The sequence below is a fragment of the Saccopteryx leptura genome, chromosome 11, assembly GCF_036850995.1.
Source record: "Saccopteryx leptura isolate mSacLep1 chromosome 11, mSacLep1_pri_phased_curated, whole genome shotgun sequence".
In the NCBI taxonomy this organism is placed as follows: domain Eukaryota; kingdom Metazoa; phylum Chordata; class Mammalia; order Chiroptera; family Emballonuridae; genus Saccopteryx; species Saccopteryx leptura.
In genome coordinates this window covers 19,549,844-19,571,473 of record NC_089513.1, presented here as the reverse complement: position 1 = coordinate 19,571,473, position 21,630 = coordinate 19,549,844, and the positions used below count along the sequence as shown (strand labels likewise).

The following is a 21,630-nucleotide window of genomic DNA, read 5'->3' as shown; positions in this document are numbered from 1 at the left end:
CTCAATTAAACCTGAATAAATCCCATCCAGGATAGCTCTCTACAACCCTTCAACCCGGCATTAATCTAATGTAAGACAAACTGTCTTTCAAAGGCAAAACATTTTTATCTCTATTCATGAAGCATTTATAATGTAATATTTGAAGTTCCTCTCATTCACCTTGCTGCATCTTGACAATTTCTGCCATGCAGTTATTATAGGTCATGCTTATTTAGAGTCCCTCTTTTACTACAGTGGTTATAGCAGCCATACCTATCATTTGTCATCTAACTACAGTGTTCGCAAACATGCCCCACCCTTCCATCCTCAAGCTGGCACTCTTGCTCCAGATTTTACATAATTATGTCTTTGGAAGGGACAATTTACTGTTCTCTACCTCCGCTCAATTTTGTCTTACATTTCTGTCACTTTCAACTTTCTTATTCCATTTGCCTTGCCTCTTTTTTTACCCTTTACATGCTTGTTTTAAAATTATCATTACCGTATTAAGAGTACACAAGCTCCATTAAAGAATTTTTGGTGATAATATCTTCTGAAAAAAGAGTAAATAAACATCTTCCTGCCTGACCAGTGGTGGCATAGTGGATAGAATATTGACCTGGGACGTTGACCTGGGACCCAGTTTGGAAAACCTGAGGTCCCTGGCTTGAGTGCAGGATAATTGATATGATCCCATGGTCACTGGCTTGAGACCAAAAGTCGCTGGCTTGAAGCCCAAATGTTGCTGGCTTGAAGCCCAAGGTCACTAGCTTGAGCAAGGGGTCACTGGCTCGGCTGAAGCTCCTGGCTCAAGACAAATATAAGAAGCAGTAAATGAACAACTAAAGTGCCACAACAACTAATTGATATTTCTAATTTCTCTCCCTTTCTGTCTCTCTCTCCCAAATATATATATATAATATATATCTTCCAATGTCATAACCGTGGGTGGGTATAAATGTATTAAGTTATCGTTCCTGCTTCTGTCAAGATGACAATTTAGTGTTCTATTGCTTTCTTGAGAGAGAACACTGAATATCTATTTGTGGTGATCAGATGCTAGGGGTCATTTTTAAATTCTCTACCAGCCAATAACTGTGCCAGCAGCAGTGGAGACTGGTGAAGAATTCTGCAGAAGAGGGAGTCCTAGACACACAAAAATAGTTCAGGTACAGAAAGCGTTCCCAAAGAGCGGAGGCCTCGCATCTCCTGGGTCCTCCGTCTTCTGCTTTTCCACGACCTGTATCCTCTCCCAACCTCCACTGGCGGTCCACCATGGTCCCAAACTCCCAGCCTTCCTCCTGCCTCCGGATACTGGTACCCGCCGCCATCCCTCGGGACCGCCCGCGCCTGCGCAGAGCCTCTTCTCGCGCGAACGCACTGCCATCAGCAGCAACAGCCGTGCCAGTCCCGGGGATGCGAGGTCTGCGGTAAGCCAGGTTCTGTTTATTTTGTAGAGCGACGGGCTCGTCTGTATTTCCGGCCTCCTCCTAATCTACGCGGCCTTTCTCACATTCCTGGGGATCGCGTCCACAGGGGCGCGTGTTGGGCCTCCAAGCAGTAACTTGAAGGGTCCCAGCAGAGGAAGGTGCTGCGGTGCAGTAACAGAACGCGCGGGCCGCTAAGCCCCGAGGCGGAGCCCCGCCCCACAGGGCCAGCTTCCTGCCTCCCTATTGGCCCGCGCGCCCGTCAGTCTCCGCCCTTGGCCCGGCCGATCCTCCTTCCCGGTCCCTCTGCTGCCGGGTCCCACCTCTCACTACGTTGCTTTACTGGCTGCCTCCGCCGGTGACTGGCTGCTCCTGCTAGTCCGAGCCTGAGCCGGCGCTGGCTCCGGGAAGCGCCGAGAAGGGGAGGCCCGGGCGGGGCAGGAGCTGACCATCGCCTGTGCGGACGGCAGGTCCGCGGCCTCTCCGCGGGCAGCACCACCTGTCGCGGAGCGAGACGTCGGGTAAGGCTCCGTGCAGCGCGCCACTGCGGGCGGCGCGGCGGGGGCTCTGCGGAAAGAGCGGGCGTCGGCTCGTGCCTCCTGGCCCGGATCCGAGCGCCCACCCACTGCCGGCTTCCGCGCGTGCTGCGGGCAAGGTCCCCGCGGGCCGATGTGGCGGCGGGGTGAAGGGACAGGACTCGCTGAGAGCGGGGAGAGCGGGCAGGTCGCAGAACTCCAGTTCGACCCTCCGCCGCTCTATTCCGACGCCCGGTGTGGGGGCGCGACTTCCCCGTTTCTCGACCTGCTGGTCCCAGGGCGACTCTTTTCCCGGCCCGGGGTGAGGCCGTCTTGGCCTCCAGAAGGCGAGCATCTCTCCCTTCCTCTTCTCCTAAGCCCTTTAAAGACCGATTTTGTGGTTCCAAACCACTTTGGCAAGTAGATCTCTTGCCAGGGATGCGTTAATGATGAGAGCTGGGCATTTTGTGCATGTTCGTGGTCGTTCTTTGCTTGAGGGAAGTTTGTTGCCAGAGTTCTAAGATTGGAACGGTCTGGCCATTCATATGAAATCTGTGGACCAGGGTTGGCAGGTGTTTGACGCTGTGTTATTGCATTCGTGGACTTGGATTTGACTTTCTTGGTTACGAAAATAATTCTAGAAAATGTATGTTGCCCTTTGATGAGAAACTAATCAAAATGATCAATGTCAACACAAGTGCTTGCTTACCTCCATTTCATATCTGATTTACCTTTCATATCTGATATACTTGCAGCGGTCAATTCTAAGGAAAGCATTTAATAGCATTGTTACTTTTAGTGTTGCAATTGATGATGATAACAACAGAAGCATGTATTGGTGATTATGGGCTGGGTAATGTTTTCTACATGAATTATCTCCAGATTACTCTTTGAGATAGTGCTGTTACTCTGTCCAGTTTACAAAGGAAGAAACTAAGGCTCTGAAAGGTTAAATATCTTGCCCAAGAGTATTTTTAAATGGCAATGCCTGTGTTCAAACTCAGTAATCTAACTTAATAGCTCCAGCCCTTTCTTAACATTATAAAGCTAATGGCAATGTTGTACTCATAAGCTTTTTTTAAAAAAGCTTTTATTTACTAATTTTTAAAGAAAGGAGAGAGAGAGTAAAAGAGAGAGAGAAGGGGGGTTAGGAGGAGCAGGAAGCATCAACTTGTATTATTTGCTTCCCATACGTGCCTTGACTGGGCAAGCCCAGGGTTTTGAACCAGCAACTTCAGCATTCTAGATTGAATGCTTTACCCACTGCACCTCTGCAGGTCAGGTGTACTCATAAGTTTTGATCTTTAGTTGCCAAACATTCCGGAAGTTAGAGAAGATAGTTTCATATATATATATGAATATGAATATATATATTATGTATGTGTGTGTATATATATACACACAAATATACATGTGTGTACATATATAGTTTCATATACATGTGCACATATACATGTATACATGCTAGTTAGTAGTTGCACAAAATATAAATATATAATTTACCTATTATGTAATTACTGTATACATATGTACATATACATATATACACACATATATGCTAGTTATAGTAATTACACAAAAGACAGATAAATATATACTCTATTGCAGTGATTTTCAACCTTTTTTGAGTGCGGCACATTTTTTACATTTACAAAATCCTGGGGCATACCACCTACCAAAATGACACAAAATGACACTCTAACACAGTACATATTATACAATACATATAGTTAATAATATAGTTTCTAAATGTATTTATACTCACACCAGCACACTGGTTGAAAAACACTGCTCTATTGTATAACTAATATAACTGAGTTACATGTTGCTATATTTACATGGTTTGCAGAAATATAGAAAAAAACAATTTAACTTCTAATATTGCACATTTAAGTAATCAGCTGTGAGCTCTGATTTTGTAACTTGTATCTGACAGTTTTATGGTAGTTATAAAGACTTAAAAGTTAGACATAGTGGCCCTGACTGGGTAGCTCAGTTGGTTAGAGCGTTGTCCAAGGTTGTAGGTTTGCTCCCCAGTCAGGGCACATACAAGAATCAACCAATGAAGGTATATGTAAGTGGAACAACAAATTCATGTTTCTCCCTCTAAAAATGAATTTTGCCTGACCAGGCGGTGGCGCAGTGGATAGAGCGTTGGACTGGGATGCGGAGGACCCAGGTTCGAGACCCCGAGGTTGCCAGCTTGAGCACAAGCTCATCTGGTTTGAGCAAAGCTCACCAGCTTGGACCCAAGGTCGCTGGCTCGTCAGGGGGTCACTCGGTCTGCTGAAGGCCCGCGATCAAGGCACATGAGAGAGCAATCAATGAACAACTAAGGCAGGGGTCCCCAAACTACGGCCCGCGGGCCACATGCGGCTCCCTGAGGCCATTTATCTGGCCCCCACCGCACTTCTGGAAGGGTACCTCTTTCATTGGTGGTCAGTGAGAGGAGCATAGTTCCCATTGAAATATTGGTCAGTTTGTTGATTTAAATTTACTTGTTCTTTATTTTAAATATTGTATTTGTTCCCGTTTTGTTTTTTTACTTTAAAATAAGATCTGTGCAGTGTGCATAGGAATTTGTTCATAGTTTTTTTTATAGTCCGGCCCTCCAGCGGTCTGAGGGACAGTGAACTGGCCCCCTGTGTAAAAAGTTTGGGGACCCCTGAACTAAGGTGTTGCAATGCGCAACAAAAAACTAATGATTGATGCTTCTCATCTCTCCGTTCCTGTCTGTCCCTATCTGTCCCTCTCCCTGACTCTCTCTGTAAAAAAAAAAAAGAATTTAAAAAAAATTTAGACATAGAGACTAGAACCTTTATAAACTTTACCTGATATAACCTTTACCATGCATCAACAGGAAATGTTAGGCTGTGCTTTTACAGAAGTTCTTCATTCTCTTGACAATTAAAACATTCCTTTGTTCAATAGTTATTCCTGAGAAAGAACTGCTAAATGCACTTCACCCGTATGTTTATGTATAATATTTTTGTCTTTTTAAATATTTATGAAAGCACATTAAAAATTCATAAAAAATTCATCATTTGAGAATTTTTGTAAATTATCTCCTATTGTATAAACTTAAATATATTCTCATTTATGTTAGTGAATGTCAGAAAAACTTAGCAGTTATATTTTAAAACTAAATAACACTAAACCCTATAGTTTGTTTACTAAGGACCCAATGTTAGGAATTAATTCAAACTATATATAAAAATTACATTTGATTTTATTAAAAGGTAACTATTTTATTTGAAAGTGAATCACTATTTTGATGACATGATTGTATATCATACCTCCTTTTATCAATATGTACAAATTTTTAAAGTAATGAAAAATATTAATTCTGTAGATATTGTTTAGAATGACATTTGATGATACCTGGATCTTTATCCAGATTCTCATTCTTGACCTAGAGATTTAATTTGAAATAGTTTAAATAAATGTTAAGCCTGATTATCCTCATAGTCTCTTTAATAAGGATTTCATATTAGAATATGTGCAAGCATTTAGAATGCGCTTCTGACCACTGATTACTAATGTGAATGATGATGATTAGATACCACGTATAGATCACTTAGAGAGCACTGATAAGCATCTTCCGGGTATTATCTAATTTAAATCTTTAAAGAGCCCTCCTTAGTAGGTCCTGTTGTTTATCATCTCCATTTGAGTGATGAGATTGTAACTTACTCTGATTTACTGGAGCACAGAGCTACAAGTGGCAAAGCCATGATTTAAATCCAGCAGTTTGATTCCAGAGTTTGCTTTTGATGATTCTGCTAGACCGCCTGGATATGGATTTTACTGGATAAACTTTGACGTAGTCAAGTTTTTCATGATGATGATAAAGCTCTAAAGGCTTGATGCTTTATATATATCACCATCACTACACACCAACTCTGTGAAAGAGTTTCCTGTCTCCTGTTTTATTGATGAGAAGAGTGAACCTTCAAAGTCAGTAGTTCCCAGGCTTTTGACCTTCATAGGCAAGTAAAGAAAAAGACTGTTTAGGAGGCAGTTGGGACCAGACATTCTGTTAAGGTTAAGGACCTTTTTAAAAAACTACTACAATCTATCATTACGGTTGTTTCATAAAAGAAAGGACATTTTTACTACCAAACACTTGGGAATAACTTAATTACAACATGAAAACAAAGACAAATTTAGTGTTCTGAAAAGCCATATTACTCTTAGTTTTTCTCATTTGGTCAGAGACCAATGAAAAACATGTCCTGTACTAACACCAGTTCAGAGAGCATTTGGGAATGCGTGGGTGAGTCAGTGGTGGTGATTCCTTCCAGAATTAATTGGCTGAGTCCAGATTCCAAATTCAAGTCTGTCTGCCAAGTTTGTGCTCTTTGCTACAATTCATGACCTCTCTCTAATTTTTGACCTCCAGTGCATTGACTTTCTTTCTACCCTCAGGGTCAGGTAGAATATTCTCCAGCAGCCAATCCCAGTCCAATTTATAGACAGCACCCAGAGAGGAAGTTCTACTTCTTCCCAGGGCAAGGCACTGAAGGGGGGACTATAGGTATATCTCAATATCCAAGAAACTCTCAAGTAAGCAGCTTGATTTTACATATTTATTTAAAATTAGAAGCCCCACCTTCTTCTGTCTTCTTAGTTCACTTCATTTTTACTGTTCTCTTTCCATCATACCTGTATAACAGGAGTTAGGTTTGATTTTTTTATTTCCCCCTTTTCATCTTGTTGCCTCTAGCTGGTCTTAATTAAGCCTATCTCTCCGGGCCGGCTGTCTTGTCTCTCAGTCCTTGGTTCTAATTTTGTCAGGGATTAGTTTTTTCCTTCAGTTATTATTATTATCTTTTTATTTATGCCTGCTTGTTTTAAAGACACCATTAAAATTGTAGTTGACCTTTGAATAACTTGCGGGTTAGGGGAGTTAACTACCCACACAGTCGAATATCCACGTATAACTTAAGTTTGCCCTCCACGGAAGCAGGTTCTTAACCCTGAGTCAAAAAACTGGTGACCCTTGAACAGTGTAGGTTGGAACTGCATGGGCCCACTTATGCACAAATTTAAATCCATTTGGATTTAGACGTGTTGCTCAAGTGTCAACTGTACTTTTATATTTTATTTTACTTCCTATCACTGGGTAATAAAGTGATAATTTGAGTGATCTAACACTACCCTTTAAGTCTTTCATTACACTTTTTTGCATATATTCTTCCATTTCTTATTACTGTTAGGAGGTAGATTTGACAGGTAGTGTCACTATACAGCAGGGGTCGGGAACCTTTTTGGCCGAGAGAGCCATGAATGCCACATATTTTAAAATGTAATTTCGTGAGAGCCATACAATGACCCATGTACGTTACGCATTATCCAATAAAAATTTGGTGTTGTCGGCCCTGGCCAGTTGGCTCAGCGGTAGAGTGTCGGCCTGGCGTGCGGGGGACCTGGGTTCAGTTCCCGGCCAGGGCACATAGGAGAAGCGCCCATTTGCTTCTCCACCCCCCCCCTCCTTCCTCTCTGTCTTTCTCTTCCCCTCCTGCGCCAAGGCTCCATTGGAGCAAAGATGGCCCGGGCGCTGGGGATGGCTCCTTGGCCTCTGCCCCAGGCACTAGAGTGGCTCTGGTCGCGGCAGAGCATCGCCCCCTGGTGGGCAGAGCGTCGCCCCTGGTGGGCGGGCGCATGCGGGAGTCTGTCTGACTGTCTCTCCCCGTTTCCAGCTTCAGAAAAATACAAAAAAAAAAAAAAAAAAAATTTGGTGTTGTCCCGGAGGACAGCTGTGATAGGCTCCAGCCACCTGCAACCATGAACATGAGCAGTAGGAAATGAATGGATTGTAATACATGAGAATGTTTTATGTTTTTAACGTTATTATTATTATTTTTATTAAAGATTTGTCTGTGAGCCAGATACAACAATCAAAAGAGCCACATCTGGCTCGCGAGCTATAGGTTCCTGACCCCCTGCTATACAGGCTAATTTCAGTATTTGATAGAAACAAAATTGTAAGCAGGAGCTAAAAATAGTTTTTACCTATCAGAATGTTGATCTTAAGTTAAGTACTTAAAGGAAAAACTAGTTTTACCTTGCTTACAGACTCATTTCTCCTGGTTACCACATGTGGGTGTTTTCCCCACATCCAGCAATTTTCCATCTCAGCAGACACTGACAGGGTGTGCTACAATTTAACTTAATTCTGACACTATCTATGTGGCGATAGCTTCAGATCCTGCAGGTTAAGAGCTTAGTCCCAAAAAGATTGCCTGCACTTCCAATTGCCAATCGCAAGTCCTAGGCAGTGATCTAGACTTCTGACTAACCAGCTATAAATCAGCACTTCCCACAACCCTCTTCTCAAGTTGGATAACTTGCCAAAAAGGCTCACAGAACTCAGGGATACACTTGACTTATGTTTACCAGTTAATTATAAAAGAATACAACTGTTAACTTAAACATAAAAGGTCAAAATGAGAGAACAAACATTTATTATATTTGAGATCCAAAAGACTAGCTATTTGGGAAACACTGATTCAGGTAGAAACCCAAAGAGTGTTCCCATTAGGAGGTGAAAGCAAAGGGTATTTAGAGAAAGGGAAGGAGGCCTGACCAGGCAGTGGCGTAGTGGATAGAGTGTTGGACTGGGATGCCGAGGACCCAGGTTCGAGACCCCCGAGGTTGCCAGCTTGAGCGCGAGCCCATCTGGCTTGAGCAAAATAAAAAATGCTCCCCAGCTTAGACCCAAGGTCACTGGCTCAAGCAAGGGGTTACTCGGTCTGCTGAAGGCCCACGGTCAAGGCACATGTGAGAAAGAACAACTAAGATGTCACAACGAAAAACTGATGATTGATGCTTCTCATCTCTCTCCCTTCCTGTCTGTCTGTCCCTATCTATCCCTCTCTCTGACTCTCTTTCTCTGTCCCTGTAAAAAAAAAAAAAAGAGAGAGAGAAAGGGAAGAGGAACAGTTAGTTACAGCAATAGAAAGAAGGAATTTCTATAGGTGCATATAAGCTAACATAGTGATGGTAATTAATTCTTTTTTTTTTTTTCTTTGTTTTTGTTTGTTTTTTTTAAGTGAGAAGGAGAGGAGATAGACAGACTGCATGTGTCCTGACTGGGATCCACATAGCAACCCAGTCTAGAGCCAATGCTCGAATCAACTCAGCTATCCTCAGTGCCCGGGGCTGACACTCAAACCAGTCAAGCCACCAGCTGAGAGAGAGAAAGAGAGAGAGAAGGGAGAGAGGGAGAGGAAGAAAAGCAGATGATCACTTCTCATGTGTGCCCTGACTGGGGATCGAACCCAGGGCGTCTGCATTCCAGGCCGATCCTCTATACACTGAGCCAACTGGCCAGGGCCACCATCAGTGAATATTTAAGGTTTGGTGTATTATGTACAGTTTTCCACTTTGAAAAACTTTCATGTTTGGTATGGATGAGAAAAGGCAAAAATATGTTTTCTATCCAAATTTGAATGATTTTTTAATATTAAATTATAGGTTTTCTAAAACCAAAAAAATTTAGTACATTATATTTAAACATTAACTATATAGTAGATTAAACGTCTAAGTCTAGGTAAAAATCTGGATAGCTTCTCTTACCCTAAGTGTGTATATTCCAGGTTTTCCTATTGTTTACTTATCCACCTTCACGCTAAACTTTCAGTTCTTTACATGGAACTCACTTCACTCTATTAGATGTTACCTTGTGTTTTAACCTCCCAGTTCCTTTCTCTCATAAATGGGAGGTACGTACCTTGCCACACTGTGTGGATTAAAGGGCAGGTGTTTAGCACACTATAGTAGATACCTAAGAGTACCAATGACAAGTATATAAGTAAGGACTTAGTGTTGTCAGGAAAAGTAAGTCTTTGCCTTTATCTTATTGTTACTCTCTTGCAACCATTACAGTCTAGAAACATAAATGTATAATATTTTGAAAAAGACTTTTCACATGTATAAAGTTAAGCTTTCTATATCTGCTTTTGAGAACTGATACCTAATGAACATGCAGTTCTAGAATATGTGTCTCAGTGGTGTATTTGCCTTGTTTTTCCAGGTAAAAGAAAAGATGTTGTCCAGGTTAAGAAGAGTTGCTGCTCCTTGTAGTCTGGCATGCCGCCATCTGCACAGGAAGGAGAAAGGCAAGCCACTTATGTTGAACCCAAGAACAAACAAGGTTGGTAACATTACTGCTAAAGTACCTTTTCTCTTGTCCTGACAATGGTTTGATTTGATATATTTTAGACTGATAAAGTGAAACTTTTCTATGTTATAGCTTTATACTAAAACTATTCAGAGATATCTGCTTTTTCTGCATGAACTTTATACTTTTCTTCATATGGCAAGAATCATGGCTACTTTATATCTCAAATTTCCTTAAAAATATTTTTTTTTTTTAGTGAGAGGAGGGGGGCCAGAGACAGACTCCCACATGCGCCCTGACCTGGATCCACCCAGCAAGCCCCCTAGGAGGCAATGCTCTGCCCATCTGGGATCATTGCTCTGTTTCAACCAGAGCCGTATTTTAGCACCTGAGGAGGAGGCCATGGAGCCATCCTCAGTGCCCGGGCCAACTCGCTCCAGTCAAGTCATGGCTGCAAGAGGGGAGGAGAAGAGAGAGAGAGAGAAGTGAGAGGGGGAGAGGTAGAGAAGCAGATGGGTGCTTCTCCTGTGTGCCCTGACTGGCGATCAAACCCAGGACATCCACAAGCCAGGCTGATGCTCTGCCACTGAGCCAAACTGCCAGGGCCATATACCTCTCAAATTTCACCCCTCACAACTTCTCCCACCAGGAAAGGACTGACTTTATTTCCTAGTTCTAGCTCAGAAAATCCACAGAATAGCGAGCGGTCTGGCCAGGACTTTGGCCAGATGTGGGTTGTTTAGATTTACCCAGCTCAGAGCAGGTACTCATCCTGGACCTGCTGGGCGTTGGAAGATGGAGTTAAAATTGTAAACTGAAATTTTACCTAACATTCACCTCATCTTTACATAGCTTTCTGGACACAGATTATTACGCATAAGTGATTGTGTTCATTCATCACACTAGTGCTTCAAAAGAGAGAGACCTCTGACCCTCTTTACAATCTTAGTGCAGAAGTGATGGGCAGTATTGAGATCTAGTTGTGCCTTTATTCCTTGTCCAGGCTGGGTGCAGTAGGCAGTCCCTCTCTGTTTTTTAGAAGCAGTGCTAAGTAAATAAGCTAAATAGTAAGTCAACATAATTCTGGAACGAGATTTCTTATAGGAAGCTTGTAAGAGGATTCACAGGTTTATTGCAATATATGAAATTTGCCTTTTGAGAATGGTGCATTCACATTAAGGTATGGTTTATTTTAAAACAACCGTAAAAAATTTTCCAATCCTGTTTGTTTCCCATTATGGGGAGGGCAGAAAAATAATTGAATAATACGATATGTTTTAAGGTGTTTCAGACGTACAAAGAGGAATTTGACTAAGGGCCACACAGAGCACCTTATCTCTGCCTTTTGGTACCTGGCCAGACTGAAAATCAAGCAAGCAGTTGGTGAAGTAATGTGCCCTGCACATAAGGGATATTCTAATCCTCTCATTTCTACTTCATCTCCACAAATCTTACTTGCTCTTCAAAATGCAACCCATTCAAAATCCAGTTCTGTAGAGCCTATTCATACTGCCATAGCCTGGAATGGTTGCTCCCTTCTCTGAAACCATGTAACAGTTTATCTTCCTGTTCCTATGGCATGTAACCCCTATGTTGCCTTGTGCTTCTATTCGTGTCTTAAGCTGCCATTGAAATAATTGATAGTATTTATGTTTTCATGACTTTATATTTCTTAACTATATTTCAGGGTTTTTTTGGGCAGAGACCATTCAAAATTTCTTTGTATCTTTTATAATGCCATGGGTATAGTAAACATTTGATAAGTGTGTGGGTTTTACTTTATTATAGAAACTATATAAAACCTACTTTGTGGGGGCTATAAGAAATTTAAGAAGTATCTTGTGGGGAATGAATTTTAAGAGGAAGAGAGTGTAAATGCATTACAGCACTTCTCTAAAGAAAATAGAATCCAATGCTCTGGCCTTCTGAAATCTCTATGGTTTAGTAGCATCTGTATGCTTCCCTCACTGAAGGGCCACTTGTGGAAACCCCTTACACATCAGAAAGAGTATCCCACAGGTTTCTGAGGCCATGTTCATATTTGCTTCATTGTGTTTTCATTTCTCAGACTTAGACAATCTCAACTGATCTGTCTTTAAACTTGCTGATTCTTTCACCCTGTAGTAAATTTTTAAATTTCAGTTATTGTACTTTCAACTTCAGAATTTCTGTTTGGTTCCTTTTTATATTTTCTGTCTCCTTATTGACATGCTTGGTAAGTCTCCCATTATTTGCCAAGTGGCTCCGTATAAATGTTGGGACATGCCTTCAGTAGCCAGGCAGTTTACAGCTGTGTCTCCACCCTCACTTTCTGCTTACGCAGAGCCTCAAGGTTAGCCAGAGGTGGAGCTAGGGCCTCCTCAGGTCTTTTCTGGACTGTGTACAGCTCACGCACGTGACCCTCTAGATTCTCAGGAATGTGCTCAAGGTTTTCAGAGCCCCTCCTTAGACATCTAGTTCTTCAGCTTTTCCTTTCAGCTTTTTGGTTAGTGTATTGTTTGCCTCATCTGTTATTCACCACCTTAGGGAGTTACCCTGTTAAGTTGTTGCCTCTGATTGTTTTTAACAAGCTATTCTGAGGAAAAGGCTATTCACACTGGGTGAGCTTCAAATCCAGTCAAGTGAGGACAGCCTTGCTGGAGGCTCTTTTAGGGAACCACCAGAGAGGCCACATAATGAGTTCTCTGGGTCTTTAGAAGAGTCTCCAACCCCTTATACCTTTTCCAGTGGCTGCCAGGCTCTGGTTTCCAAAGGGATTATTACACAGTGATTACTGTTTTTAAGTTTACTGTGGAGTTGGCGAGGGGAGAGTAAGAATAAGGCAAGTTAAAATGCCACGAAGCTTGCTATTCTTGCTGAAATTCAGCAGTTTTTCTTGACTAAATGCTCCCCTATTGCTGAAACCTTTGGTTAATTTCCAGAATTCTAAAAATATTGACTGATCATTTGGTCAGTGTTCTTACTGCTTTTATGGAGGAAATTAACATTGGAAGTCCTTACTCTGGCATTTTCACTGACATCACTTTGATTCAGAGACTCTAGGGGGATAAATGGTGATGAAAGGAGAGTTGGCTTGGGGCGGTGACCACACAATACAGTGTACAGACGATGTGCTATAGAACTGTGCACCTGAAACCTGTCTAGTTTCATTAGCCAGTGTCACCCCAATAAATTCAGTAAAACAAAAACATGACTTTAACCCAAAGCTGAATACCAGAAATTAAAAAAGATTTTCTTAGGACATAGGTTAGTTTTTTTCTTGAGTATCATTTCCTCACTCCTCTACTCAGCCTCGCTCCTTTCTAGGCGGGTAACCTCTCATCAGTTTGGTTTACGTGATTTCAAACTATATTTTGTTTATTTCATTTCTAATTATGATGCATCTGTGTATATATACTTTACAGGGTTTTCTAAGCATAGTTTACAGCAAGGGTCCCCAAACTACGGCCCGTGGGCCACATGCGGCCCCCTGAGGCCATTTATCCGGCCCCCGCCGCACTTCCGGAAGGGGCACCTCTTTCATTGGTGGTCAGTGAGAGGAGCATAGTTCCCAGTGAAATACCGGTCAGTTGGTTGATTTAAATTTACTTGTTCTTTATTTTAAATATTGTATTTGTTCCCGTTTTGTTTTTTTACTTTAAAATAAGATCTGTGCAGTGTGCATAGGGATTTGTTCATAGTTTTTTTTATAGTCCGGCCCTCCAGCGGTCTGAGGGACAGTGAACTGGCCCCCTGTGTAAAAAGTTTGGGGACCCCTGGTTTACAGTAAGTGTGTTTTAATGTGCAACTTGCTCTTTTTCTCTTGCATGTCTAGGAAATCTTTCTATGCGAGGTAGAAGTCCTTCCACACAGAGATAGGTGTTTAAGTGTGATGGTATTTCATGGTATAGCAGTATGATAGGTTTCTTAATTGTTTCATAGTTGATGGAGTTTTAGTTTGTAACAGCGAAGAGAATTAGAAACAATGCTAGAACAAATCTCTTTGTAGATGTCTCTTTATTCTGTGTATGGATATTTATGTAGGAGGGCTCTCCAGAAGTAGAATTGCTTTATTATAGAGTATGTGCCCTAAAAAAGTTCAGATTACTGTAAAGTTGTCTTCCCAAAAGCCTAATCAGTTTCCATTGCCAGCACTGGTGAGTGAGAGTAACTAGTTCACCACCTTCTCTCCAATACTAGATATGATCAAGCTTCTACAGTCTGGGAAGTAATGGTATTTCACTGATTTTTTTTTAAACTTATGTTTAAATTACATCTTCTGGGACATCACTACTGCTACCCCAGTAAGTAATAGCTTTTAATCTTTTTATTTCTCCACAGGGCATGGCATTTACATTACGAGAACGACAAATGCTTGGTCTTCAAGGACTTCTACCTCCCAAAATAGAGACACAAGATATTCAAGCTTTACGGTTCCATAAAAACGTGAAAAAATTAAATTGCTCTTTGGAAAAGTAAGAATTGATTAGATGTTTAATTTTGATTGATGTTCTGATCAGAAAAATTGGGAGTATTGTTTCTTCCCTTTGTTGAGAAAAAACTTCTTCTCTTTAATTTCTACCTGTTGGTATTATTTCTGCTTGCAGTAGCTATATAGAAAATGTTATTCCTCTTTTTTTTCTTGTCTGCAAGGAATTCAAATAGTAAGAGAAACCTTATTTAGGAAGTCACAGAGGTAGAAAAAGTGAACCCAGCAGGGCTGTGTGGGTTCGGGAAGGGAGTTTCAGAGGCACAAGAAGAGCCCTTGGAACTTAGGGAAAAGAAAGGCAGAGAGAACGCACCTGGAGGAAAGAGAGGGGAAAGGCGTGGTGTGGTCTAGAGAGCGAGAGCTTGCCCTGGGGGAAGGATGAGGTTGGGGAAAGGCACAGGTGTGCTCAAGAGAGAGAAAGAACATGCTTATTATTCCTCTTCTAAATGGAATCTGTTCTCCTTATTTATTCACTGCTAACTGGCCCATCAGTTGTATTCCACATACTTTGCTAGTTTCTGTAATTGTGGAAGTATATAAGGCGATAGTCCCTAACTCATGATATCATCTAGGATGGAGGGAAGGTGGAAAGTCACGAAGTGGAATGAGAGTTACAGAAGAGGTATAGGGAAATCTAACATGCTCACGTATGTGGTGGGGATGGGGAATGGGCAGAGGGGGAACCCGGAGAGCGCTGTACCTGAGCTGCGTTCGGACAGCATGCGTGAGGACAGGACTGTGTGTGAGTGTAGGCTGATCTAGGCACAGGGTGCCTCTAAGTAGCAGCTCCAAGCTAAGAGTTGTGATGCTCTAACAAACTGAAGTCAACGTACGGAGATAAGTGTGCAAAGTAGTTAGGGATCTTTATAACTATTTATTTTAGGAGGTTAAGCTTAATTTAACTGGTGTTTAGACGTCATTCAAGGAGAATAGACATGGTCCGAGTTTTTTTTTTTAGGATTTTACAGAGAGGGGAGGAGGGTGGGGGAGTGAGAAAGATCCACTTGTAGCTGCTTCACTTTAGTTGTTCATTGTTTGCTTGTCGTATGGGCAGGCACACAGGCAAGCCCAGGGCTTCAAACAGGTGACCTCTGTGTTCCAGGTCGATGCTTTATCCACTGTGCCACCACAGGCCAGGCCAGAGTTACGTGTTTTTGTTGTTGTTGTTGTTTTTTTTACAGAGACAGAGTGAGAGAGGGAGTGATAGATAAGGACAGACAGGAATGGAGAGAGATGAGAAGCATCAATCATTAGTTTTTCGTTGCAACACCTTAGTTGTTCATTGATTGCTTTCTCATCTGTGCCTTGACCGTGGGGCTACAGCAGACCGAGTAACCCCTTGCTCGAGCCAGCGACCTTGGGTCCAAGCTGGTGAGCTTTGCTCAAACCAGATGTATCCGCACTTAAGCTGGCGACTTTGAGGTCTTGAACCTGGTTTCCTCTGCATCCCAGTCCGACGCTCTATTGATACACTGCGCCACTGCCTGGTCAGGCTGGAGTTATGTTTTTTTAAGAGTAGAATACATTGGAGCAGAAGAATGGATTGCATGTAAAAGACTAGTTAGAAAGGTTTTCTGGTAGCCTAGATGAGAAATGGTGGTGGCTTGGACTGGGTGGGTGGGGGGGGGCGGTGGAGGAAGGAAATAGATATATTCAAAAGATATTTAGCAGGTAGACTTTATAGGACTTGGTGATTTACTAGATTGGGGTAGGGGAGCATGGGAGAGGAAGAAATCCAGTATAGAGTTTGCATTTCCCACATGTTCAGATGATAACAATGGGAGAATCATGTTTTGAGAAAAGAATGATGAGTCTGTAAAAGCCTTTTAATTCAGGATGATTCCTGGTTTTTCAAGCCAACATTTCCCTGTTTTCTAAACTTTATTTTTTTTAAAGGCCATTATATATTTATGAATTGATCTGATCGTTGTCTCTTTTGCGCTCCCTCTGTGCTCTATATAGACCTCTTATAAAAAAAATTTTTTTAATTTTTATTTGTTGATTTCAGTGAGAGAGGAAGGGAGAGAAAGTCAGAAAGACAGGAACATCAAACTGTTCCTGTATGTGCCCTGACTGGGGATTGGAGTGGCAACCTCTACTTTGGGACGATGCTCTAACTGACTGAGCTATCTGGCCAGGGTCTATATAGACCTTATGGTGTTTAAACTCCATGCGGACAGGAGTTGTGTCTTACATCCCTGGGGTTTAGAATAGTGCCCAACACATACATAGTTAGTATTTAGGAAATATCTGAATGGATGCCACTTGATTTTGCTTCTTTATTTACATGTTAGTCACCTTGAAGATTAGTCCCTTAAGGTTGGGGTTCTTATGGTAGTTTTTGCATTTCCAGTGCCTGGTAGAGAGCCTTACTCACAGGAAGGACTCAGTAAAAGTTAGCTGTTGTTTCTGTTATTATTCTCTTAGTCATCATCATCTACCACTTAAGTACGTTTTAGTTTTTGTTAATTTTTACTCCTGGGTGTTAAATAATGATAATTTAGGGATTTGCTTTCCAAGCGGGTGGGTGGTCCTCAATTTTAGATGGTTACTTTTAACTTTCAAAGAACACAACTTTTAATGTAATACTGGCTGATGTAGATATTATTTACTGTGCTTGATTTCAGATACATCTATATAATGGGAATACAAGAAAGAAATGAGAAATTGTTTTATAGAATACTACAAGATGATATCGAAAATCTGTTGCCAATTGTATATACACCAACAGTTGGTCTTGCCTGCTCTCAATATGGACACATCTTTAGAAGACCTAAGTAAGGCTTATTTTTTTAAAATTAAGTAATTTATTTATTTATTTATTTTAAGTGAGAGAGAGAGAGAGACAGGCAGACAGACAGGAAGGGAGAGATGGGAAGCATCAACTCATAGTTGTGACTCCCTAGGTGTTCATTGATTGCTTTCTCATGTGCCTTGACCAGAGGGCTCCAGCCGAGCCATTGACCCCTTGCTCAAGCCAGCGACCTTAGGCTTTAAGCCAGCGACATTTGGGCTCAAGCTGGTGACCTTGCGTTCAGGCTGGTAAGCCTGTGCTCAAATTGGATGGACCCATGCTCAAACTGGTGATTTTGGGGTCTCAAATCTGGGTCCTCAGCATCCCAGGTTGATGCCCCATCCATTGTGTCACCACCTGGTCAGGTTGTAAGGCTTATTTTTAAAAATATATTTATTTGAGAATTATTATTGTGTAGGAAAACTATCACTTCATGATAACTTGTTACATTTCTATCTTATTTGTTGCAGTCTTGTCTCAACCACCTTTCCCACCTCACAAAAACTTAATTTAGACAAAAAGGGATTCATAAAAACCCAACAAATTCAGATCTTTTATTTTTGTAGAAGTAACATCATTTTTTATTAATCTTTTAAAAATTATGATTGTTAGAGGAACTATGCATTTTTGTACCAAAAGAGAAAGTACATTTTTTTATGGTGGCAGATCCTCCAGAATTATTAATGTTTTGACAGTATTGCCAGATTAAAAGATTGATTTTCATTTTTCTGTTAACTTTCAGTATTGATTTGTTTTTATGACCTATTTTGAATTTTAATGTCACGTAGTTCTAGCACCTCCAGATGTTTTAAGTGGGAAGAGACTGGAATGAGCATTGACTCAAGTTTTGAATAAGTTACCTTATCCCTTGGAATCTGTTTTCACATTGTAAAACAGGGATACCAGTGGCTATCAAAGAGCCGCTGAGAGGGTCAGATGAGGAAACCGATGTGACCAACAGTTGTTTGAAATTTAAAAGCATTATATAAATGCTGTTTTTTCTGATTTTGAGTTTTCGGGTTTTGGTCCTCTAACCTATTGTTTTCCTCAGCCCTTACATCTTTCCTGTGTCCTACTTGCACATTAAATGTAGAAATTTAAACAATGTGTGATAGCATTTATCTTCAGTCTTCCCTTTTGTAGGCTAGTGGATTTCAAACATTAATGTGCACATGAAACACCTGTGGGATTCACCCGCCAACCTTTCTTTCCTTTTCATTCCCAAGAGTCTGAGGAAAAAGAGAGAGGTCTGGAGGTCTGGATTTAATGAACACCATCGGTGGTGGGGGTGCAGGTGTTCCCTGGAAGACACTTTGAGGACATTGTTCTATCCCGTGTGCTGCTATCAATTAATATGTCTGAAACGTTTCTCTGATATTATCCAGCTGTTCAGATCTTTCGTTGTTTCTTTTTCACATAGAACAGTGGTTGTCAATCCAGATTAAAAGACAAAAGGAAACTTTAAAAAATACTGATGCAAAAAATTTTTTTTGTATTTTCCCATGTATAAGATGCTCTCGTGTATAAAATGCATCTTAATTTTGGGGCCAGAAATTTGAAAAAAAATGTATTACATAAAGTTATTGAACTCAGGTTTTATTCATCATAAAATTTATACAACTCCTCATCACTGTCAAAACTCTCATTAGCTTGTCCTCATCTGTGTCTGATGATAAATCACTGTCTTCATATAATATTGTATTGCCTCGTCCTCAGTTCTGTCTATGGCATTTGAAATGCCACACTTCTTAAATGTCTTGACAACCACTGTATAAGACACAACCAGTTTTTATACCCCCAATTTTTCAAAAACGGGTACATCTTATACATGGGGAAATACAGTATATACTGATACCTGTGCCCTACCTGCGGAATTCTTGATTCACTTTAAGTCTAGAGTTGGGTCCAAGAGTGGTGTTCCATAAAAGCATCTGGTGTGATTCTGATGTGCACCCGGAGCTGAGAACTGACCTGAAACAGAAGGAGCGTGGCTTTTGGGTGAGGGCAGATACTGTGTATCATTTATGTGGTGTACTGCTGTGGTGGTTTTCTGTTTTTTTACATATAGGGTGGTCAGTAAATCTGATCTAAACTCCAGGCCAGTTAAATCAGAATCTTTGGGGGTGGGACTCCAGCATTTTTAAAAAGCTCATTAGATGGTTCTGTTATGCAATATGGTCTAGAAACTGTTTAAACTGATTTGAGCTAAGATTGTAATGCCAAAATTAAGATACCAGTGAGAAAGTTAGGTGTACGAATCAGTTTGAAGGCACTTGGGGACCTGTTGGCTCATCTCTGCTTGACCTATTTTCTAGAACCTAAGTTTTGTTTTTGTTTTGTTTTCCCTTCCTTCCTCCCTTCTTCCTTTCCTCCTTTTCTCCCTTCCTCCCTCTCTCCCTCCAACTCTTCCTCCCTCCCTCTCATCCTTTTTTGAAATCTGGATTCTCTCATTTGGATAACAGTATGCTATGTGTCTAAAATAACTTTTTCCTGTTGGTTCAAGGATGACATCTTATGTGAAACTACTGTAGTTTTCTTCTCTTCCTTCCTGTTCCTTCAAATTCCGATTTTTCAGTTTCATTGAGTTTTAGTAGTACAGTAGTTTATTTAGCCTTACTATGCTCTCCTGCATTGGCGGTTTATTTTTATATTGCTTTTTACTGGAGATATGTTGGTTGGGTTTACTTGAAAATGATACGTGGATACATTTCTTGCATAAAATGATCACATCATTTATTAATAATCTTTGTTGCAACTACTACTATGTGAGTAATGCAATTACAGCTTGAAGTAGTTGAAAATAAACCAGTGTGACTTAGCTAAATCTGCTTGGAAATTATACTGTGTCTTGATGTTTTATTAAAATATCTAAATATTCCAATTATGAAAAAAGACAGAAAAAAACAAAAAACTGTTGTGAAATGCAAAGGTGTTTTTGTTCTGTTGCAGGGGATTATTTATTTCAATCTCAGACAGAGGTCATGTTAGATCAATTGTGGATAACTGGCCAGAAAATCATGTTAAGGTACTAATAGCACAACCTTCCTTTTCACAATGTTATTTCTTTCCTTGTAAGTTACCTCTAAATTTCCAAGAACAGTTTTTCATTGTTGCTCTCAGTTATTTTGCACTTTTATACATGCAGATTTAGTGCTCTGAGGAGATCTTGATAGTAGTAACTACAAAATGGGTTACTGGTATAGAGTTTGACTTTGGGAAAGAAATTGGAGCTAATAAACACAGTGAGCTTGCTCACTGTTAATACCACTGATGTCTCTTGCCTTCTCTATATTTCTTTTCTATTAATTAATAATTCTATTAATCTATTAACATCAATATTTTGGTTAATATTAACCAATTAATAATACTATATTATTAAAATGACAAAAACTTTTATTTGGTGAGCAGTGGGGTGGTTGCCTTTTTTCTAAGATAGATTTAGATCCTTAAACAAATATAAAACTCTTAAGAGTTTCAAGTTTAGCAAATATATTAGTCAATCTGACTGTCTTTCATAAAATAAAACCTAATGACTTAAGATCTTCTGTTAGGCTTTACTACATACCGTAATCTTACTTGCCTTTATTGCATCTTCCTTACCAAAATAATCTTTGATAAATAATCATTATTAGTTCTAATGAACTAGGAAAAATTTGGTCAGATAATTGAGCTTATATTATCTTAAAACCTTGTTGGTAGGTATATTTTTTATTCTAGATCTTTTTCTCTGTCATCATTGCTAAGGTTTTTCTTGTTTGGCCTAGGTTATTATGTTGGAGTAGCATGTGGTTCATTTCTAAACTGTTATTTTTCTCTTGTGGTTAGTATATCAGACGTTTGTTCTCCACCCCACTGTTTAGTCTTTGTGAAGATCCTTTAAGTTGATCCTTCAGTCAGAAGCATTCTGTTCCTAAACCAAAGATAGGAAATTGAATCTAGTTAATTCTCTTTTTGACATCTAGATTCCAGAAATCCTAGAATTTTAAATATGCTTGGTTGGTTTATTTTGGAAGTGAATCAAGAGGCAATTTTATTTTTAAACATGAGAGTAAAAGTATCAAGAAAATCTTTTTTAAATACTTTTATTTTTTTAATGTCCCATTTTGACAACTTTGAATTAATTAATTTTTTCTTTTCTTTTTTGGTAATTAAGGCTGTTGTGGTGACTGATGGAGAGAGAATTCTGGGTCTTGGAGATCTGGGTGTCTACGGAATGGGAATCCCAGTAGGAAAACTGTGCTTGTATACAGCTTGTGCAGGAATACGGCCCGATCGATGCCTGCCTGTGTGCATTGATGTAGGGACTGATAACCCAGTAAGTA

At 40.5% G+C, this 21,630-nt stretch overlaps 1 protein-coding gene across 2 annotated transcripts in view; it reads left to right on the top strand.

Moving 5' to 3' along the window:
* Nucleotides 1-1,352: 1,352 nt before the first annotated feature.
* ME2 (malic enzyme 2) overlaps nt 1,353-21,630 on the top strand; it is a 45,435-nt gene continuing 25,157 nt past the window's right edge. The window contains exons 1-6 of one of the 2 annotated variants that reach the window (XM_066352278.1): nt 1,353-1,409; nt 9,960-10,079; nt 14,367-14,500; nt 17,142-17,291; nt 20,258-20,333; nt 21,462-21,623. In XM_066352278.1, coding sequence (XP_066208375.1) covers nt 9,972-10,079; nt 14,367-14,500; nt 17,142-17,291; nt 20,258-20,333; nt 21,462-21,623 — 630 coding nt within the window. In that variant the 5' untranslated portion in view covers nt 1,353-1,409; nt 9,960-9,971. Of the gene's footprint in view, nt 1,410-1,711; nt 1,928-9,959; nt 10,080-14,366; nt 14,501-17,141; nt 17,292-20,257; nt 20,334-21,461; nt 21,624-21,630 lie in introns of those variants that run through there. The other variant, XM_066352277.1, reaches the window with a different exon arrangement.